This window comes from Phasianus colchicus, chromosome Z, assembly GCF_987193195.1.
Source record: "Phasianus colchicus chromosome Z, bPhaCol1.hap1.1, whole genome shotgun sequence".
Classification (NCBI taxonomy): Eukaryota; Metazoa; Chordata; class Aves; order Galliformes; family Phasianidae; genus Phasianus; species Phasianus colchicus.
Window position 1 is genome coordinate 33,843,697 of NC_143476.1, and position 18,615 is coordinate 33,862,311.

Below are 18,615 nucleotides of genomic sequence, written 5' to 3' on the forward strand. Positions count from 1 at the left end.
GTGTGATATAGCATGAAGGAATTGCTTTGTCTTCAGCCTTTTGGTTATTTCTCTCCTAAAAATGTTCTTTTTGAAAGGCTCCTCACCACAGAAAGACCCTAAGTCCTAGCTCTGCAGCAGAGTTGGTGCTTGCTCCCTGGGCTACAAGTGAATCTGTGATCTTAATTAGCTCCAGACTGACTGGGGAGCTTGCTTTCAGTCCACCTTAACTGTTTTTCCTTGATTTGTCTTAGAACAGCAGCAGTCGGTCATGCCACTCATCCTGTTGCACACAGAGGGTTTTTAGCGCTTGAGTCCTGTGTCACAGCACACTAAACATGACAGATATGGATTTTTTTTTTTTTTTTTTTTTTTGCTGTAGCATCTTTTCCCAATGCTAGTGCCAACTGCTGCAGTTGCCAGCATGCCAGCACCAGTGTCACTCCTGTGTTCTGTGCCCTACAAGCTTTAGGCTTGACCCAACTGGCTGCTTGCACCACTTTTGAGGTGATGAGCTATCACCGTCATATTCATCATCTTCTATTACAACTCCAGCCTTATAGTCGATAGAGACCTCTTATCCTGAGTGGATCATTGTGTTCCTCATGAGTGCCTTCGTGTGTTTCACAATCATATTTTAATTAAAAGGGAATTTCTCAGGTACCGTGATAACTCCTGCACTATCCTCTGTCTTACCCCTCCAAGCTTATTCTTGTGCAGATCACTAAAAATATTGTTAGGCTTCTTGTGAGTGAGACCCCCTCCCTGCTTGGCAGAGCACTACTATCAGCATTTTTAGCCTTTGTCAGTCAGGAAACTTTCTGGAGTTGGGATTCCTGGTGTTTGCACAGCCCCCGAGTTGCTGGAGATTGAGTCTGTGACATTAAACTCTAGATGCTGTTGTCAAATAAATGGTAAATCACAATAACTTGCTATTAAAAGAATAATTATTGAACTATCAAATATTAACAGTGTAGACGTTGCCCTTTTTTATAGTTAACTTTCCTAATTAATAGAAATAGATGGTAGTTTATGTAACTAACTGTGTCCTGGGGAGATGGAGAGCATAGTACAGATTTTGCTAATAGTATTTTGCAATTGTTATACAAAGTAAATACTTACTTTAATGTTTGAATCTTGATTGTATATTTTTTTTTATTTAGTTCCTGCATTTTAATGCAACACTGGGGGGATGCACTTACCTGCTTGCCACTGCTGCTACCCTGCTACCAAGGCAGTAAATCATTTTCCTTTGTCTTGGAATTCTCATGTAACATAAATCCCTTATGCAGATTTAACATAGCCAAGATTCGCAGCATCCTAGTTTTGAGGTGATTGCTGGGAGTGCTGTAGACCTACTAATACTTTTTGTCCTGGAACATGCTTGTTAGCTCTCTTATATCAGTGTCCATTTTTAGCAGAAGACCTTAAACAGGACTTTAAAACTCAGGAGAATCACTATAATCATCCAAACTCATCTCTTGATACTACCCTTATTTCATGGTAAGTATTGCTCTTATTTAGCTCTCTTTTTTTCTAAAGGGTCTACTGCATATTTGCCTTGGGGTGATCGCAAGACAAACTGGGATCTGCTGTGTTTCATCTCTGTCTCTCATGCACAAATATGAGTGTATAGGTGAATGGCTTGCTGCTGGAGCAGTGTAGTAACTCTGTGTCCTGTGTCTCTTTTGAAGCTGAGAAACATGCTGGTGTGTCTTGTGTGACAGCATCTATGGATGACATACAGTTTGAAGAGGCTGCCAGGTACAAAAACGGCTAGCAATCAGCAAATGTTTTCACTTTAGAACTTCTTATTTGGCAGAGATAAACTGAGGCATTGTAAAATCATGGTAAAATGGGCCAATAAACTCTCTAAAGTTAGAGGGTTCAGTCTCCAGATAATTGCTTTTTTTTCTGACTGTGATATCCTGACATTACTAGAAACAAATCAATTTCTAAAGTCCAAAATAATCTTTACTTATTTGACCTGTCAACATCGATACCAGGTGAGAAACCAGAGACCTAGTGATCTTCGGCTATAGTTTATGTGAATGCTACACGATATTACTTATCTCACTAGACAAGGAATACACACCAATAAAAGTTACTGTATGATTTTTTTTCTATCATTTGCATCACAAATGCTTTTTCTCACCATCTTTCTATCAACTCTTCCTAAAAAAATCTTTTGATAATCTTCTGATAACAACACAAATGTTCTGCATTTGTGATTATTTAATACTTACTAAGTCTACAAAGCAGTATGGTGCTTAAAAGGCAAATAATTTTTAAAAAAACATTTTTCACGATTTTCCAAGAAATAAAAAAGATACTGTAGGAGGAAATGGCACATTTTTTTTTCCTAAACTTTATCTTGCTGTGAGCTTACAGCCATTACTTGTAGTTAATGCCGTAATGAACCGTTTATGTAAAGGCCATGGTTTACTAACAAATAAATAGGCAAAACTATGTGTGGAAGTTTGTCATATTACAGAACGTGAGCTACTGCAGCAGCAAGACACAAACAAAAGAAGAAAAATGGTCTGTGAACTTCTCATTTGTGTATTTGCATCTTACAAACTAGAAATTAATGAGTATGTAAGTGATAGCACAGATGGGATAGAACTGCTTACTACCTATGTACAGGCAGGGGTGATCATGATAGTAAGCCAAGAAACACTGCCTGTTAGATGTACAGCTGCTGTTAGTTGAAAACAGAACATGAGTGTAAAATAAGCATCCACTCACACTGCTAAACAACAGATTTTTAGACTAGTGGCTTCAAAGAACCTGAAGTGGTAGTACAGTGGGTGAATATGGTCATGTTGAAATCACAGTGTGTTCTTCATCTGTTGTACAAGAAGCTTTAAAATGTTTGTCTTAATTGGATTTGTTTTGTGGTTTTAAAATTTTCTTTAAGAAAAATAGCCTGTTCATGAAAACTGTAATCACAGGGTCTGCAAGTGAATCAGGGCAATGTTTTTCTTTCTGGCACAGTATTTCAGACTTCAGTAGCTTCAGACTTGTTTCTGAAAGCAGACCCAAACTTCTAAAGAAGATACTGTCCTTCCCAATTTGTTTAACTATTTTTCTTGTTCTACTTCCACTTACAATGCCAGTTTTTCATTATTAACATTAAGTTATGCACAAACCTAGTAACTGTGAAGTCATTTCAGTAATTATTCTTCAGCCTCAGGTCAGCCCTAACATTTCTAAAACTTCACCAGATTATGCAAATATTGTGAGTAGGAGAGCTCTTGTATTTTATAAATTTTAAGTTACTGGCTGTAACTTAACTCACCTAACTCAGATTCCCAGATGTTCTACAGGGATTAACTGTTCTGTGCTTATATCTTGTCAATTGACTTGGAAACACAACTTCTCATTGTGCACCCATATATTGCTAAACTCAGCTTTATGCCATGATAACAAATAAATCCTTCTTTCTTGTCTTTTAAAATGCAGCAGCTCAGTGGTCGTAAGAAAATCTGACTTTAAATGACATTTCACTTTCACTAATGCTCTGAATTGTTCTGATAGATTTCAGTCTCCTCCTGCCAGTTACAAGAGAAAGTGTGATGTTCTATGACTTCTGCCCAAGCTAATCAGCTGTCTTGTCTTAGATAAATTGGTTTTTCCAAAGACAGAATACATGATATAGTGTAAAAAATTTCATTTGAAACAGCTCTGCAAAGTACATAGAAAGACATTTCTTGATCATGCTGCGTTACAATCTCCATTCTGACATCTTTATTTTCCGATATGACCAAGAATCCCAGAGGACACGCTTCTGCAATGAAATGTGAGTCGAGGTAGACAGACCAGAGTACCAGGGGAGATGTAAGTCAGTCAGGCAGTCTAATGTCTCTGAAATCCAAACCTGTCTTGTTGCAAGTCTAACTGCTCAGGTTGAGTGAGATCACATCCAACTTTGTTATATACTTCCCTCAAGTTCTGCAGTTCCTCAAACATCAACAGACTCAGTCCTACCTCTCCAGCATAATCTCTGTTATGCAGTATTCTCAAAAAGAGAAAGAAGAGTCACCAGGGAGGTATTACTAGCAAAGTTCTGAAACAATCTTTTGTGGAGAATAGTGAAGCGCTCTTTGGGGTAGAGACTCACAGTGTCTCTGGTAGGCAGGCAACCTTGAGGACAATCTGGCAACACAATGTTGTTCACAGGTACCGTGATGTTGTCCACAACTCTCTGACCTGACTCTTTTTAGAGAAAAGCATCATACTTGCTAATAGAGTGTGCCATAGTCGAGTTTATCTACTGAGTTTATCTTTTTTGACCTTGTGCTTCTCATTACCTTTATTACTATATTACTGTAGTCCTCTTGGGAGTATGTGGTAGACGCAGAATCTTCAGGGGAAGAAGGACCATCAGGGTCCAACTCCTAGCTCCAAAAGAGGAAACTCCAAAACCCTGTGTCTGAGGGTGCTGTCCAAACGCTTCTTGAACTCTGGCAGCTCATGGCTGTGCCCATTGCCCTGGGGAGCTGTTCCATGCCCACCGCCCTCTGGTGCAGACCCTTTCCCTCACCCCCAGCTGCCCTCCCCTGAACGCAGCTCCACGCCGTTCCCTCGGGCCTGTCGCTGTCACAGAGCAGAGCTCAGCGCTGCCCTCCATTCCCTGTGAGGAGCTGCAGCCGCCATCAGGCCTCCCCTCAGCTCCTCTGCTCTGTGCTGAGCAAACCCATTCACCTTTCCCTGCATATCCTTCTCACGTCTGCACCCCCCCCTCGGGCACCCTCTGATAGTTCTGCGTCCTTCTCACACCGCCAGCCCGCACGCAGCGCTGGAGGTGAGGCCGCACAACGCAGAGCACCACGGTGGCACAACCCCTGCCCTCGCAGCGCCGGGCCCGATGCACCCCAGGCACGGCTGGCCTTTGGGCGCCAGGGCACGCGGCTGGCTCACATTCACCTCGCTGCCACCAGATGCCCCAGATCCTTTTCTGCACAGCTGCTCTTAGCCTCTCGTCCCCCAGGCTGTACATATGTACTGTGTCAGGCCAGAATTCTTCAGTTCTTCTGTTAAACTTCTAATTGGTGATTACCTGAAATTATGTTAATAGTAGAAAAGCTTCCACATATCTTGAAAAGCTGTGTGTCTGCAAAAGGTCCTAAATCATACCTGTAACCACTTTTTTCTCTGTCTATACAAAGGCTCCCACTTGCATTCTTGAATGTGAACAAGAAAGAGAAAATTTGTATGCAATTCATTCTTCTTGTCTGGTTCTGTAATGAACAGGTTTCTTATTTTCCATTGTAGAGTTTGAAAACAACTTGCTTGAAATTCTGGGAGTAAGAGAAGTAGTTTAAGAAAAGGCATAGCTTTACACATCAAAACCCTATTCATTAAATTAGGAACAAACAATAAATATATATATATTTAAATAAACTGGGGTCATACTGTGCCAAGTTCTTAAGTTGCAAATTTCTGTCAAGTTACATCTGACTGTCATGGATGTAGCCTGCTGCACTCTGTCTGCTCTGGGTCTGCTCCTTAGCAGCTTTTAGTCAGTCTGATTTCTATGGAGTCAGTGGCCTGTTATTTCAGCTGTGGTTCTCACCATGCATATCAATAAGATGCTCAATAAGACAGCTATGGGGGAGGCTGCCTTCTTTCAACTTTGCCTAGTATCAGGATATTAGAAATAAGAGTCTGTCTTAGTATGTAAGAAGCATTTTAGAAGTTCCGTAAGGAAAGAATATGTTTTCCTAGCCAATTTATTTTATGTAGATGAAAATATATTATTCTACTTAGATATTCTGTGTAGGCAAATGAAAAAGAGGAGTGGTTGTTCAGAAACATGCTGCTAGGACAGAAGGGGCCTGCTGCAGCCCTGCACGTCCAGAACACAGAAACTAAACTCCTTCTACATCCTTCAAAAACTTAAAAGAGCACTTGGGAATGGAGAACAAACTGGAAGTATTTCCTAGTGTTTGTGTGTGTGTATGCTAGAGAATGTATATAGAGCATATCCCGTGCAGTTTTGCAGTTAGATATACTCAGTAACTTGGTTCAACTTGTGGCAAGATATGCTTTTGAGCAAAAGCAGAATCTAGTCTTAAGGACTGGCGTGCTGAGCATACCAGGGATACTGATTGATAAGTTTATGCAGTTTTCTGAGTGACTGAAATCATTATTGAGCATGATGTTGAGTATGATTGAAGCCTGGCTTACAAATAATTGCACTTAACCTTTTTCACTGCATTTGCAGTCCCCTGTAGAAGGTACAAACTGATCACAGCTAGTGACAGTTTAATTCAGTGATTTTCTTCTCTACTATCATGGATACCTATAGAGGAAGGGAGTTGCAAACCATTATTAAGCTACATGATTACACACCATAAAAAGATTTTATTCTTCTTAACAGAGTTGGACAAGTTATTACCATCAAAGCAAAGGTGAACAGAGCATTCAAAACCAGCATGGAGGTAAGAGATGACGACTTGTATTACCACATAATGATGCTTCAGGTACAGAGAAGAGAGATGGAAGGAGGAATGCAGCAAGGGCCCAGCCTTACTAGTTTCAGAAGGTGCTTTCTACAGATCTGTAAAAAACAGCACCGCCTAATGAAACTCTAGTTTTATAATGACTATTATAATTCCATGTTGCCTGTTAAATAATCCATGTCGAAGTAGAAACTAGGCCCTGAAGACTTAGAATATTTGGCAGATATTATGGACAGGATGGGATAGATGGTGTTAGTCCAGTCCTAAGTTATTAGCCTCAAAGGAGTCTTTGGATCAAAGCCAGGGTCTACTGAATATGTGGAGTTGTAAAGATATTTGAAACTTGTGATATGGGAATATTTTTCTCAGTGGAGTGCATGTTCTTCATATTGTAACAATGCATTGTGCAATCACTTGAACTGAGAATTAAGCCTTAAGGATACTTTTCTCTGACTTCTGCCCAAGTCCAGTTTTTCTTAATATCAATGGGAATTATGCATATTCTAGAAGAATAATTTAAAACACAATTTAAAAATAAAACATCAGAAGGTTTGATGCACATCAGGCCTTTTTCGGAGGTTCAAATGAATTTCTTCAAGTGTTCTGCATGTTTATAAAGATTTAATTGTTCGTACATATAGTAGATTTTGATGAGAACTCCAAGTGATACGCTAGTAATTAGATATCCATAAACTAAATGTCTGTCCTACTTTTTATTTTACCTGTAACTGATAGAAAGCATCCATGTACTAAAAACTTTTTGGAGGTCAGAGAATACTGATATTCGTAAATGTTCGGAGGTCTATAAGTGATAGCAGATCAGTCTTTTTACTTTCGTTCTTCCTTTAGGTTTAAGAGATAGGATGTGATTAATTTGATACACAGTGTGCTGCTTTATCTCAATTCAACTGACAGTAGTGTAATTACATTTTTCGTCCCTTTGTCTCACTACCTCCTTCCCTGTAGGTTGGCATCAACGTTACAGTGCAGGATGTTTTGACTAATGTTGAAAAAATTGTGAGTGTGGCATATGCAACATATGTAGTCAAGCCAGTTGGTGCTGAAAAGGTATTTTTTCTGTTTTGTTCTGTGGTTGAAGTTGGGACCAAGTTTCTCTGAAATATTCCAAATTTTGTATTGTGAAACATGGGAAAACACAGATAGGAGCTTATTCTGTTTAATAGCAGAAAAGCAGCATAAAACCCTGACAATAAGGAAAGTGCTTTTTCCACAACCACTCTGAAACTCTTAGCCTTTTTATAATTTTTTCTACTTTGTGTTGCACATTTACTAGTAGTAGTGGTGCCATTATAAGGGCTCAGTGTTGACAGACATATGCATAGAATAAAAATTCCTTTGAGTCTGCACCATCTCTCTCCTTTTCAGAAACTGATTTACATACATGAGAGGGATTGGGGGAGTTCATGTATTTATTTTTTCTTTTTCATTCTTCACCTCTTTTGAAGAGATTGTTCAAAGTCACCACTATTCAGACAGAAGAAATTTTTTAAGCTGTCTTCCAGTGTAAATTAATTATTAAGCATTTATGTTAAATAGCTTCATGCCACTGTTGTTTATTCTCCTCAGTGTCTAGCCCCCTAGACATGTCAGCAGTCAGTCATGGTACTGTCCGGCCTGTTTCCCATTGCTGTGCTCAGCAGGCACTGTTCTTCTAATATTTTCCTGTGTGAGAGGCTGTATACTCTTCAGATCTTCTTAATAAATTCCTTTGTATGTAGTCAGCTTCCTAACACAAATTGCTAGAATCATATTTCATTTCTGATTTTCTTGACTCTTTTAATGTGTTATAAAAATGCATATGCCTTTTTAAAATATTGACTGGAGATGGTGGAGAGTAGTCACAGAATCATAGAGTCACAGAATCATATAATCACAGAATCACAGGATGGCTTAGGTTGGAAGGGACCTGAAGCCCATTCAGTTCCAACCCACTGCCATTGGCATCTTTGCCACCCACCTGATCGTTCAGGACCCCAGCCATTTCTTTTCTTTTCTGCAACAATACATGACAACTTGCTGAAGAAACATTTCAGAACTGTTTTACCAAAAGTAAAGCTCAGTTTACCTCTGAAAGGTTAATGGCTAAATTGGTTAATCTGAAAGCACTAACATGTTATGAAGTAAAGATTGTTTATTAAACATTTGATATCATAGCCATGGCATTAACCCATTTACCTTTTGCCCAAATTTCCAGGGAGGTTATTTCAGGATTGAGTTGGTGATGATTAACTACGACTAGGTTTAAGACAGGACTGCCAGAGAGAATTTAAGACTTCAGTTCTAATTCCATTGGAAATTAATATCTTGGGGAAATTAAAGAACATTCTTTTCAAGCCCTTTTTTTCTGAGCAATTGTTGCCAAGCTGTGCAGAGAGCAACAGCATACATTTACCATCTTCCAGCTGAGACATTTGGAAAAGGCTAGGAAGCTCTTGAGTAAGATCAGAGATGAGACAAGCAAACTAAAAAAGCATTTTGAGTAAAGACTCTAAGAGTGAGAAATAATGGCAGCACTACCACATGACACAAAATATTGGTATTGTCTGTGTTACAGAGCCTGTGTGTTATTTTTAGGTTTCTGGAGCCTGATCTTGTAAATAAATCACACAAGTGATATATTAAGGTCTTTTTTTTTTTTTTTCTTATTTATTTGTTTGTTTGTATGTTTGTTTATTTAAACTGCATGTGTTATCATGGATAAGTACATATAAAAGCTAGAAGAATGTCATTGGGTTTTAACATATGACTCAGAAAAGATAACGCAGAATCCCTTGAACTTTAGCTCTGTGCTTGTTTGTATTAATCAGACGTGTCATCTTCGACAATTGATAAAAAAGATTATAGAAAATGCTGATGGTATTTTGAGTTCGAAGTGCACAGTATGACTGTAGAATCAAGAGCCTTTTTTTTAATTATTATTTTTTAATTTGCATAGATTGAATTAGAACCTGTAAAGCTTCTGTCTGCAGAAGACCATCTGGAGCATGCCCTGGCTACTGAAAGGAAAAGAATCCGACTGGGCTACCAAGAGGTTTTTCAGAACCTAATGCAGGAGAGTGATAAAGAAGGTGACTACTATGGACAGTACAGAACATGGAATAAATAACTTTTGGAGCAGTTCAAACATCTGAGTATAGCTTCTTGAGGTGGTGGTGTTAGATTGTAAAGAGTGCGCCAACTTTGTGATGCTGTGTTGGATAGTTGCACTAATATAATAGTATTTCTTTCAGAAATGTCAGATTTAAAATGCAGGACCAAAGGCTAAGCACATGTTGAATAGGTGTGAAATGCAGATCTTCTTAAAGATTATGTGTAGGCTTTAACAGTCCGTGCAGAACTTTGCAATACAGTAATAAAGTCCTATAGGACTAGTTATAAGGTAGAAAGAAGGATAAAGTCTATTCATGAGTATGACTGTGGAAGAAAGCACTGAGAACTGTGTTCCTGCTGAGAGATATTTCCAACATGCAGAGAATTCTTCATTATGTGATTGTTATAACAGGTTAAAAACATTTAAATTCCTCAGGACCAAGCTAGAAAAATTCAGACAAGAAACAATATTTATTTCTGGTGGAAATATCTTTTCTTAAAAGCAGTTGTACTCCAAAGTTGCTATGTAAAAGGACATGAAGGAAATTACTAACAAATTTTTAAGAAATCTGCTCATATTTTGAAATTCTGAACTGTAACTACATAAAAACAATAGTTAGCATTTATCTTTATTAAGGAAAAATGGAATATCTTTTAAATACAAATTATAGTCTTGTTTTAATAAGATTGTGTAGAGACTAGTACAAGAAAAAAAGTGTTTGTCTCCTGATAATTACCTCATAGAAAGTGGCTCAGCCCCATGAAAGACAGATCAGAGATGCTGTTTTTGCCTTGCCTTGCCTAGAAATTTTCTGGAAGGGCCTTATGATAAGCACAAATTCACCTACTTCAGGAGGCAGAATGAGCGTAACAGGAGAGAGAAGAAAATACTGCATTAGATATTTTCAGGTAGCATATGCAGAAAGTGAAGTTTGTCTTCTGAATAGGTGTTATGAAACAACTTAAGCAGTTCCAAAGTTCAGGTTAGTCAAATGTGTCCACGCAGTTATATAATCATAAAGCCAGTTAATTAGGGCAAAATTCAAAAGTACAGTTCAGGTCAAGTAGCAAGTATTACGGATGTGCACTTAGTAAATTACTGACATCTCATGCCTCAGAGCATTCTCTAAAAATATAACTGAAAAAGCAAAGTGATTAGTCACTTGAAAGTGGAATTGGAAATACTTGAGTAACAGAAGGTTGTTATTAATTCAGATATGTGTTCTTTCCTTATTTTATGCCTTCTATAGTGTTTCTAATAATGAAAAAATTGTAAGAAGCAGGTTATGAAATAGTCATGCAATACTCCAACTTAATTAAACACATGTGCACAGATGCCTATCACACATGGTGGTCAAAGTCTGTGAAAAGCATTTGAATAAGTGATAAATAGTTTTAACAATATCCATTAGAAGTTACGCATAGCAACCATGAATAACGCAAGCACAGACTCTTACAGTTGGCTGTATGTGTTCTCAACTAACCAAGCTTCACAGTTATTGCTTCTGATGCAGCATCTTCAGATAAGATAGCCTAGGAAGGAAGGATCACTGTGCTGTCATAGTCATAGACCCAGGTCTGCACCATCCACCATCTCTAGCTAGCATGGTAGAACAGAACAAATCATCACTGTCTTGCTGCCCCTTTTTTCATTTTTCCTTTTGAGTGTATCTGAGGCAAATGGCACGCTTCAGTAACTGGGAGTATTTTCCTTTTGGCTATCAGAGTTAATAGCTGAAATAATTCATCATACATTGCTGCTATATTTCAGATACTTTTGCAGAGGAAGATGCGATTTCAGCTGACCTTACTCATGTACAGAGTATTGAGCTTGTGCAACCTCCTCATGCAAACCATCATGGAAACACTTTTGGTGGTCAGATCATGGCTTGGATGGAGACAGTGGCAAGTATTTCAGCAAGGTACTTTCTTTATCATAGTCTTTGTATATGTTTCTAAGTGGATGTATTCCTCCAATTTGATATTTAGGGTTTCAGTGGGATTTATTACATGAAGAAAGCAGATCCAAATCTTCTTGCCTTTTCTTCTCAAGATTGCAGGAGGTCTTTAAGCAGGTTATGTGGTACATTTACCACAGCATGCCACACTACTGTTTGAGTCATGTTTTTTCACTCTGTTTTACATGCAGGCCCTAAGGCAAAAGAGGCTATATTATTTGCCTGAAACTCCCTGCAGAAAGTCAACATTAGGAATAGGAACAGAATCCCACTCTCCTTGTGGTTGGTGCAGTGTTTTAAAAGCAGTGTGTCACGGAATTAACTGGATCAGTTTATGCCCGTGACAGGGGGCAGTATGCCCCTGCCCTCCCCACCCCCCACCTGGGCCCACAAAATGGGAAGGAAGGGGGAAAAGGAAAGAAACAGCGGCAACAATCTATGGAGGTAAACTTATTTTACTAACTATGATATCGGAATACAAAATAATACAATATAATACAATCTAATTGAAATTGAGACTAATGAATGAAATAAGATACGAGAGAGAGTTCCCGAGACCGAGTCAAACCTGAAAAAGCTTGGAACGGCTAGGAAAGCACCTCCAGCACCCACTGCCAGGCAGTAAGAGACCGCCCCCCCCGGAAGGGTCAGATCCCGTGACTTCCGCAATGTATAGGGATAGGTACGTGGAGTTAGAATATTAACACTTCCAGTACACGATGTTTTGATGTTGAATACTGAAAGTCAAATAAGCAAAAACCAAAACCATGACATTCCACCCCTTATTCTACATCACTACATCACTACATATATATATACACACATATGCAAACAAACAAAATGATTACAAATGCATCACACGCACACGTCTATATACATGGAATTACTGTCTGCACTCCCCCAGCATCAAGTTTCCTTGTGGTACACATTGAACATCCCCATTTTCCTGCATTACCCACCAAGTAGATCCAGGTCCCTGGGCAAAAACAGTACCGCGGAGAGGTCTGCCCTTTCCAGAAGCTGGAAGAACCCAAACTGCTTTTCCCAACATGCTCTTTACGTGTACAACAGGGACCTTATCTCCCTCTACGGTATGTAGAGAGCTGGATTGGGTAGGACCATCACGATTGATAGATCCTCTGGTATTGACTAACCAGGTGGCTTCTGCCAAATGCTTCTCCCAGTGCTTAAATGTTCCGCCACCCATTGCTTTCAGCATTGTTTTTAACAACCCATTGTATCGTTCGATTTTACCAGAAGCTGGTGCATGATAGGGAATATGGTAAATCCACTCAATGCCATGATCTTTGGCCCAAGTATTTACAAGAGAATTTTTGAAATGAGTCCCATTATCTGACTCAATTCTTTCTGGGGTGCCATGTCGCCAAAGGACTTGTTTCTCAAGACCTAATATGGTGTTTCGGGCGGTAGCATGGGGTACTGCATATGTTTCAAGCCACCCAGTGGTCGCCTCTACCATGGTAAGCACATAACACTTACCACTGCGGGATCGTGGCAAGGTGATATAATCAACCTGCCATGCCTCCCCATATTTATACTTTTGCCATCGCCCTTCCTCCCAGAGTGGTTTCATCTTCTTGGCTTGTTTGATTATAGCACATGTTTCACAGTCATGAATAACCTGTGCAATAGCATCCACAGTTAAGTCCACCCCTCGGTCTCTAGCCCACTTATATGTTGCATCTCTCCCCTGATGGCCCGAGGTCTCATGAGCCCACCGAGCTAGAAATAATTCACCCTTGTTCTGCCAGTCCAGGTCTATCTGAGCCACCTCAATTTTGGCAGCTCGGTCCACCTGGTGGTTATTTTGCTGTTCTTCAGTAGCCCGTCTTTTGGGCACATGAGCATCTACATGGCGCACCTTCACGACCATATTCTTTGTTCGGGCAGCAATATCTTTCCACAGTTCAGCAGCCCAAATAGGTTTACCCCTTCTTTGCCAGTTATTTTGCTCCCACTGCTGTAACCACCCCCACAAAGCATTCGCCACCATCCACGAGTCAGTGTAAAGATAAAGCATTGGCCACCTCTCCCGTTCAGCCACATCCAAGGCCAGTTGGACAGCCTTTACCTCTGCAAATTGGCTTGATTCTCCTTTCCCTTCAGTGGCCTCTGCAACTTGTCGTGTGGGGCTCCACACAGCAGATTTCCATCTGCGATGCTTTCCCACAATACGACACGATCCATCAGTGAACAGGGCATACTTTCTTTCATTTTCTGGTAATTCGTTGTATGGTGGGGCCTCTTTAGCTCGTGATACTTCTTCTGCTGGTGTTCCAAACTTTTTACCTTCAGGCCAGTCCATGATGACCTCTAGGATTCCTGGACGGCTGAGGTTCCCCATCCGCGCTCTCTGCGTAATCAACGCAATCCACTTACTCCAAGTGGCATCAGTTGCGTGATGGGTAGGGGGAACCTTTCCTTTAAACATCCAGTTCAGCACTGGTAGTCGAGGTGCCAGAAGGAGCTGTGTTTCAGTACCGACCACTTCAGAAGCAGCCCGAACCCCCTCATACGCAGCTAAGATCTCCTTCTCAGTTGGAGTGTAGCCCTCTTCCGACCCCTTGTAGGCCCGACTCCAGAATCCCAGGGGTCGGCCTCGGGTCTCTCCTGAGGCTCTCTGCCACAAACTCCAAGTGGGACCTTTCTCTCCAGCAGCAGTGTAGAGGATGTTCTTTATATCCTGCCCTGTCCGTACTGGCCCTAAGGCCACGGCACGGGCTATCTCCTGTTTAATCTGTTCAAAAGCCTGCTGCTGCTCAGGGCCCCATGTAAACTCATTCTTCATTCGCGTCACATGATAAAGGGGGCTTACAATGAAGCTATAGTTTGGAACATGCATTCTCCAAAAGCCCACTACACCCAAAAAAGATTGTGTCTCTTTCTTACTAGTGGGTGGAGACATAGCGGTGATTTTGTTGATCACATCTGTCGGGATGTGACGACGGCCATCTTGCCACTTTATACCTAGGAACTGAATCTCCTGAGCAGGTCCTTTCACTTTGCTCCGCTTAACAGCAAAACCAGCACGCAGAAGAATCTGGATTATTCGCTCTCCTTTTGTGAAGACTTCTTCTGCTGTATCACCCCACACAACGATATCATCAATGTACTGCAAGTGCTCAGGGGCACTGCCCTGTTCTAATGCAGTTTGGATCAACCCGTGGCAAATGGTTGGGCTGTGTTTCCACCCCTGGGGCAAACGGTTCCAAGTATACTGAACACCCCTCCAGGTGAAAGCGAACTGTGGCCTACATTCTTTGGCCAAAGGAATGGAGAAAAAGGCATTAGCAATGTCAATGGTGGCATACCATTTGGCTGCTTTTGATTCCAGTTCATACTGGAGTTCTAACATGTCCGGCACAGCAGCACTCAGTGGGGGTGTGACCTCATTCAGGCCACGATAGTCCACCGTCAGCCTCCATTCTCCGCTGGCTTTACGCACTGGCCATATGGGGCTGTTAAAAGGCGAGTGAGTTTTGCTGATCACTCCCTGACTCTCTAGTTGACGAATCAACTTATGAATGGGGAGCAAGGAATCCCTGTTGGTGCGGTACTGCCGTCTGTGCACCGTTTTTGTAGCAATTGGTACCTGTTGCTCTTTTACCTGTAGCAACCCCACAACAGACGGATCTTCTGACAGGCCAGGCAAAACAGACAGCTGCTTAATGTTGTTTGTGTCTATAGCAGCTATTCCAAAGGCCCATCGATACCCCTTAGGATCCTTGAAATGCCCCCTTCTGAGGTAATCAATACCAAGTATACATGGAGCCCCTGGACCAGTCACAATAGGGTGCTTTTGCCAGTTCCTACCAGTGAGGCTTATCTCGGCCTCCAACACAGTCAATTCTTGAGAGCCCCCAGTCACTCCAGAAATATGGATTGATTCTGTCCCTTCATAAGTCGAGGGCATCAGAGTGCACTGTGCACCGGTATCCACCAATGCCTTATATTTCAGTGGTTCTGATGTGCCAGGCCATCGGATCCACACAGTCCAATAAACTCTATTATCCCTTTCCCCCCCCTGACTGAGGGCAGGGCCCCTCTATTCATTACCTGTGGTAACCGGAGCAACTGCACTGGCAGTTGATCTGCCTTGTAATTCTCTCACCCGTGCTCGTAGTACATGAGTAGCTTGGTCGTGCCACTTCCTCATGTCTTCTCCATGGTCACGTAAGTAACGCCACAAGGCAAGTCGCGATGTAGGATTCCTTCCTGGAGCTGGAGAGCGTTTGCCTCTAACAGCTGAGATTTTTGATTTTGCACCTGAGAAGGAGGGTTCATCGTCTTTAGTTAGTTCGATCCGTATTAGTTTCATCAGCTCCTTCAGTAGACTCTTTTGACTATTCTGATCTTCATCAAGCGTTTCTGATACTTCTACAGGTTTGTCACGATTCATCAGTGAAGACATTTGCTCTCGCATTTCATTCAGTTGCTCCGTCATTTGTGAGATGGCGGCGATGGCGGCGCGAGTTGGGGGTAGCTGTTGTTCATAGCTTTGGAGCATAAGAATCAATTCATAAACTAAGGGGCTTCTCTGTTGGTCCTGGTATCTGTCCGAGGCTGCCAATAGTGCAGAGGCGTATCTGGCTGGTGCTGTTGATGTGAGTTGCTGCCACATTTCACGCGTTGTTCTCACTCTCTCAGGGTCATGGCCTTGTGGGTCGTTAAAAACACAGTTAGGATCATACAACATTTCCACCACGGCTATTTCCCTCAAATACTGGATACCCTGTTCAACTGTATCCCATCTTTTCGTCGCAGGCTTCAAGCCACTTTTGAAGGGGTACCTTTCCTTCACGGCTGTTAATACTCGTTCCCAGAGGGAGGCAGCCCCATCCAGACATCGACTAATTCCTCTGTCAATAGCTGGATCTCTGGCAATGGCTCCTAATTGGCGAGCTTCGTTACCATCTAGAGACAAGCTACTGGCCCCGTCGTCCCAACAGCGAACTAACCAGGAAATGATAGCTTCATTTGGGCGCCGTATAAATTCCTTTCTTGAGCCTTGGATTTCAGTCATCTTCAGAGGCCGACGAGTAGTAATAGAAACTTCCTCTTCATCACTCTCTTCTGCATGTCTCTTAGTTTTTCCTTTTGCCTTTCTTGATGTTGGTGGTTTCGAGGAGGGCCCCTCACCTGGATCTTCCTCCACCTCCTCCTCCTCCTCTTCTTCTTTTTTCCGTTCTAGACGCGAGGACACTCGTTTCCATTTCTTGCCCTCCACAGGGGCAACTGATATTGTTACTGGTGTCTCCTGTAATTGATCAGATTTGACTTTCCCTTTGGCTTGAACCTCAGCTCGGAAACTCTCTCTCTCCAAAACAGTATTATATATGGCACGGTAAGCACAAGCCAAACCCCAAATAAGTTGTACCTCCTTAGATTTACCTGAGCCGCACTGCCCCTGTTCCAAATACTGGCTAAGTTTCTGGGGATCCCACAGGTGCTCAAGAGTGAAATCCCATGACATTGCGGGTCCCCATGCTTCTAAGATTTTTCCTAAACCTCTCCATATTCCCTGCCAGTCAGCATTCTCTGGTTCTGGAGGAGACTCCTTCTGCTTACTATTCCTGTATTGGAATACATTCAGGGAGAGTGATATGAACAGGACTGTTACGACCACAAGCATGAGAGTTAACTCAGCATTGGAAAAGCGTCTGATAAACCAAAAGGAAAACCTGGAAACTGGTTTGAACATCGTGTGGTTTGTAAAATTAGCTATTCCATCTGGGATGTAGTTGCTTGTGAAATTAGCCATTCCATCCGGGATGCAAGTGTCAAAATTCGTATTAAACATTGCATATAGGTACCAAGATAGGTACCATACAGGCGTCTCCGTCAGTGCCCATATGTAGTTATATATGTACACAAGTCCACAACAAGTAATGATGACATTGATGATTCGCCAGTAGGTCGCGAGAAACACCATAGCTTTTAATCCCCTACTCAGCGCTCCCACGAAAAAGAGTGGGTTCATCGCTGGTTTCTGCTCAAAAAGGGTTAATGAATTGAAACTAACAAGAGGGGGGGGGGGAAAGGAAAAAAGGCACTACCCAGACTAAGCAGTGCTCAAAGTTTACAAATATCCCAGAATACTGGCAGTACGCCTGGCCTTTCAAGGTCAAGTTTCCCAGCACAAAACCTGAGCTACTGATAATGCTCCCTAACGAAGCTCTCTAAGAGCAGAGAGCGAGATTCGTTCTAAGAGCCAAAAAGCAAAAACCAAAAACAAAAGGCAGCTTTGCCCGCATTCTCCACCAAAATCTGTCACGGAATTAACTGGATCAGTTTATGCCCGTGACAGGGGGCAGTATGCCCCTGCCCTCCCCACCCCCCACCTGGGCCCACAAAATGGGAAGGAAGGGGGAAAAGGAAAGAAACAGCGGCAACAATCTATGGAGGTAAACTTATTTTACTAACTATGATATCGGAATACAAAATAATACAATATAATACAATCTAATTGAAATTGAGACTAATGAATGAAATAAGATACGAGAGAGAGTTCCCGAGACCGAGTCAAACCTGAAAAAGCTTGGAACGGCTAGGAAAGCACCTCCAGCACCCACTGCCAGGCAGTAAGAGACCGCCCCCCCCGGAAGGGTCAGATCCTGTGACTTCCGCAATGTATAGGGATAGGTATGTGGAGTTAGAATATTAACACTTCCAGTACACGATGTTTTGATGTTGAATACTGAAAGTCAAATAAGCAAAAACCAAAACCATGACACAGTGGCAGTTGTTAAGTCATAATAAAACTCTTACCAGCCCTATATCAATGGATAGCCAAAAATAGACTTCTAAATGGCGGTCTGCAAATCCTTATAGCAGAGGAAAGAATAAGTCAGAGAAGAAGAATCAGAAGAAACAGGTTCTTTTTTATTGATGCACACAGTGACTGGATGTTTAACCTCCACAAGTCGCCTAGCCTTTCAGCCCATTTAAGTCCCACATCCTGTGGGTTCTGATATTTTTAGTAGTGTAATTTGCTTTGACATGTAGAGGTAATAAGTACAAAATATTTTTGTGACACTGTCTAGTATTGCTTGTCATTACGGCCTGGTCGTATTGTCATT

At 41.6% G+C, this 18,615-nt stretch overlaps 2 protein-coding genes across 7 annotated transcripts in view; one reads left to right on the forward strand and one right to left on the reverse strand.

The window, feature by feature from the left end:
- Nucleotides 1-18,615, forward strand: part of ACOT12 (acyl-CoA thioesterase 12) — a 41,584-nt gene that overhangs the window by 6,308 nt on the left and 16,661 nt on the right. The window contains exons 2-7 of one of the 6 annotated variants that reach the window (XM_090131158.1): nucleotides 1,398-1,482; nucleotides 1,674-1,743; nucleotides 6,365-6,425; nucleotides 7,413-7,514; nucleotides 9,403-9,535; nucleotides 11,329-11,479. In XM_090131158.1, coding sequence (XP_089987284.1) covers nucleotides 1,712-1,743; nucleotides 6,365-6,425; nucleotides 7,413-7,514; nucleotides 9,403-9,535; nucleotides 11,329-11,479 — 479 coding nt within the window. In that variant the 5' untranslated portion in view covers nucleotides 1,398-1,482; nucleotides 1,674-1,711. Of the gene's footprint in view, nucleotides 1-1,397; nucleotides 1,483-1,673; nucleotides 1,744-2,950; nucleotides 4,787-6,364; nucleotides 6,426-7,412; nucleotides 7,515-9,402; nucleotides 9,536-11,328; nucleotides 11,480-18,615 lie in introns of those variants that run through there. The other 5 variants (XM_090131159.1, XM_031603395.2, XM_090131160.1 and 2 more) reach the window with 5 other exon arrangements.
- Nucleotides 15,566-17,755, reverse strand: LOC149912818 (uncharacterized). The gene has a single exon (XM_090131620.1). The coding sequence runs from the start codon at nucleotides 17,514-17,516 to the stop codon at nucleotides 15,582-15,584; it is 1,935 nt and encodes a 644-aa protein (XP_089987746.1). The 5' UTR covers nucleotides 17,517-17,755; the 3' UTR covers nucleotides 15,566-15,581.

What these genes read in the sequence shown, in the direction of transcription:
- LOC149912818 (XM_090131620.1), bottom strand. Translation starts at nt 17,516, where the DNA reads ATGAACCCACTCTTTTTCGTGGGAGCGCTGAGTAGGGGATTAAAAGCT.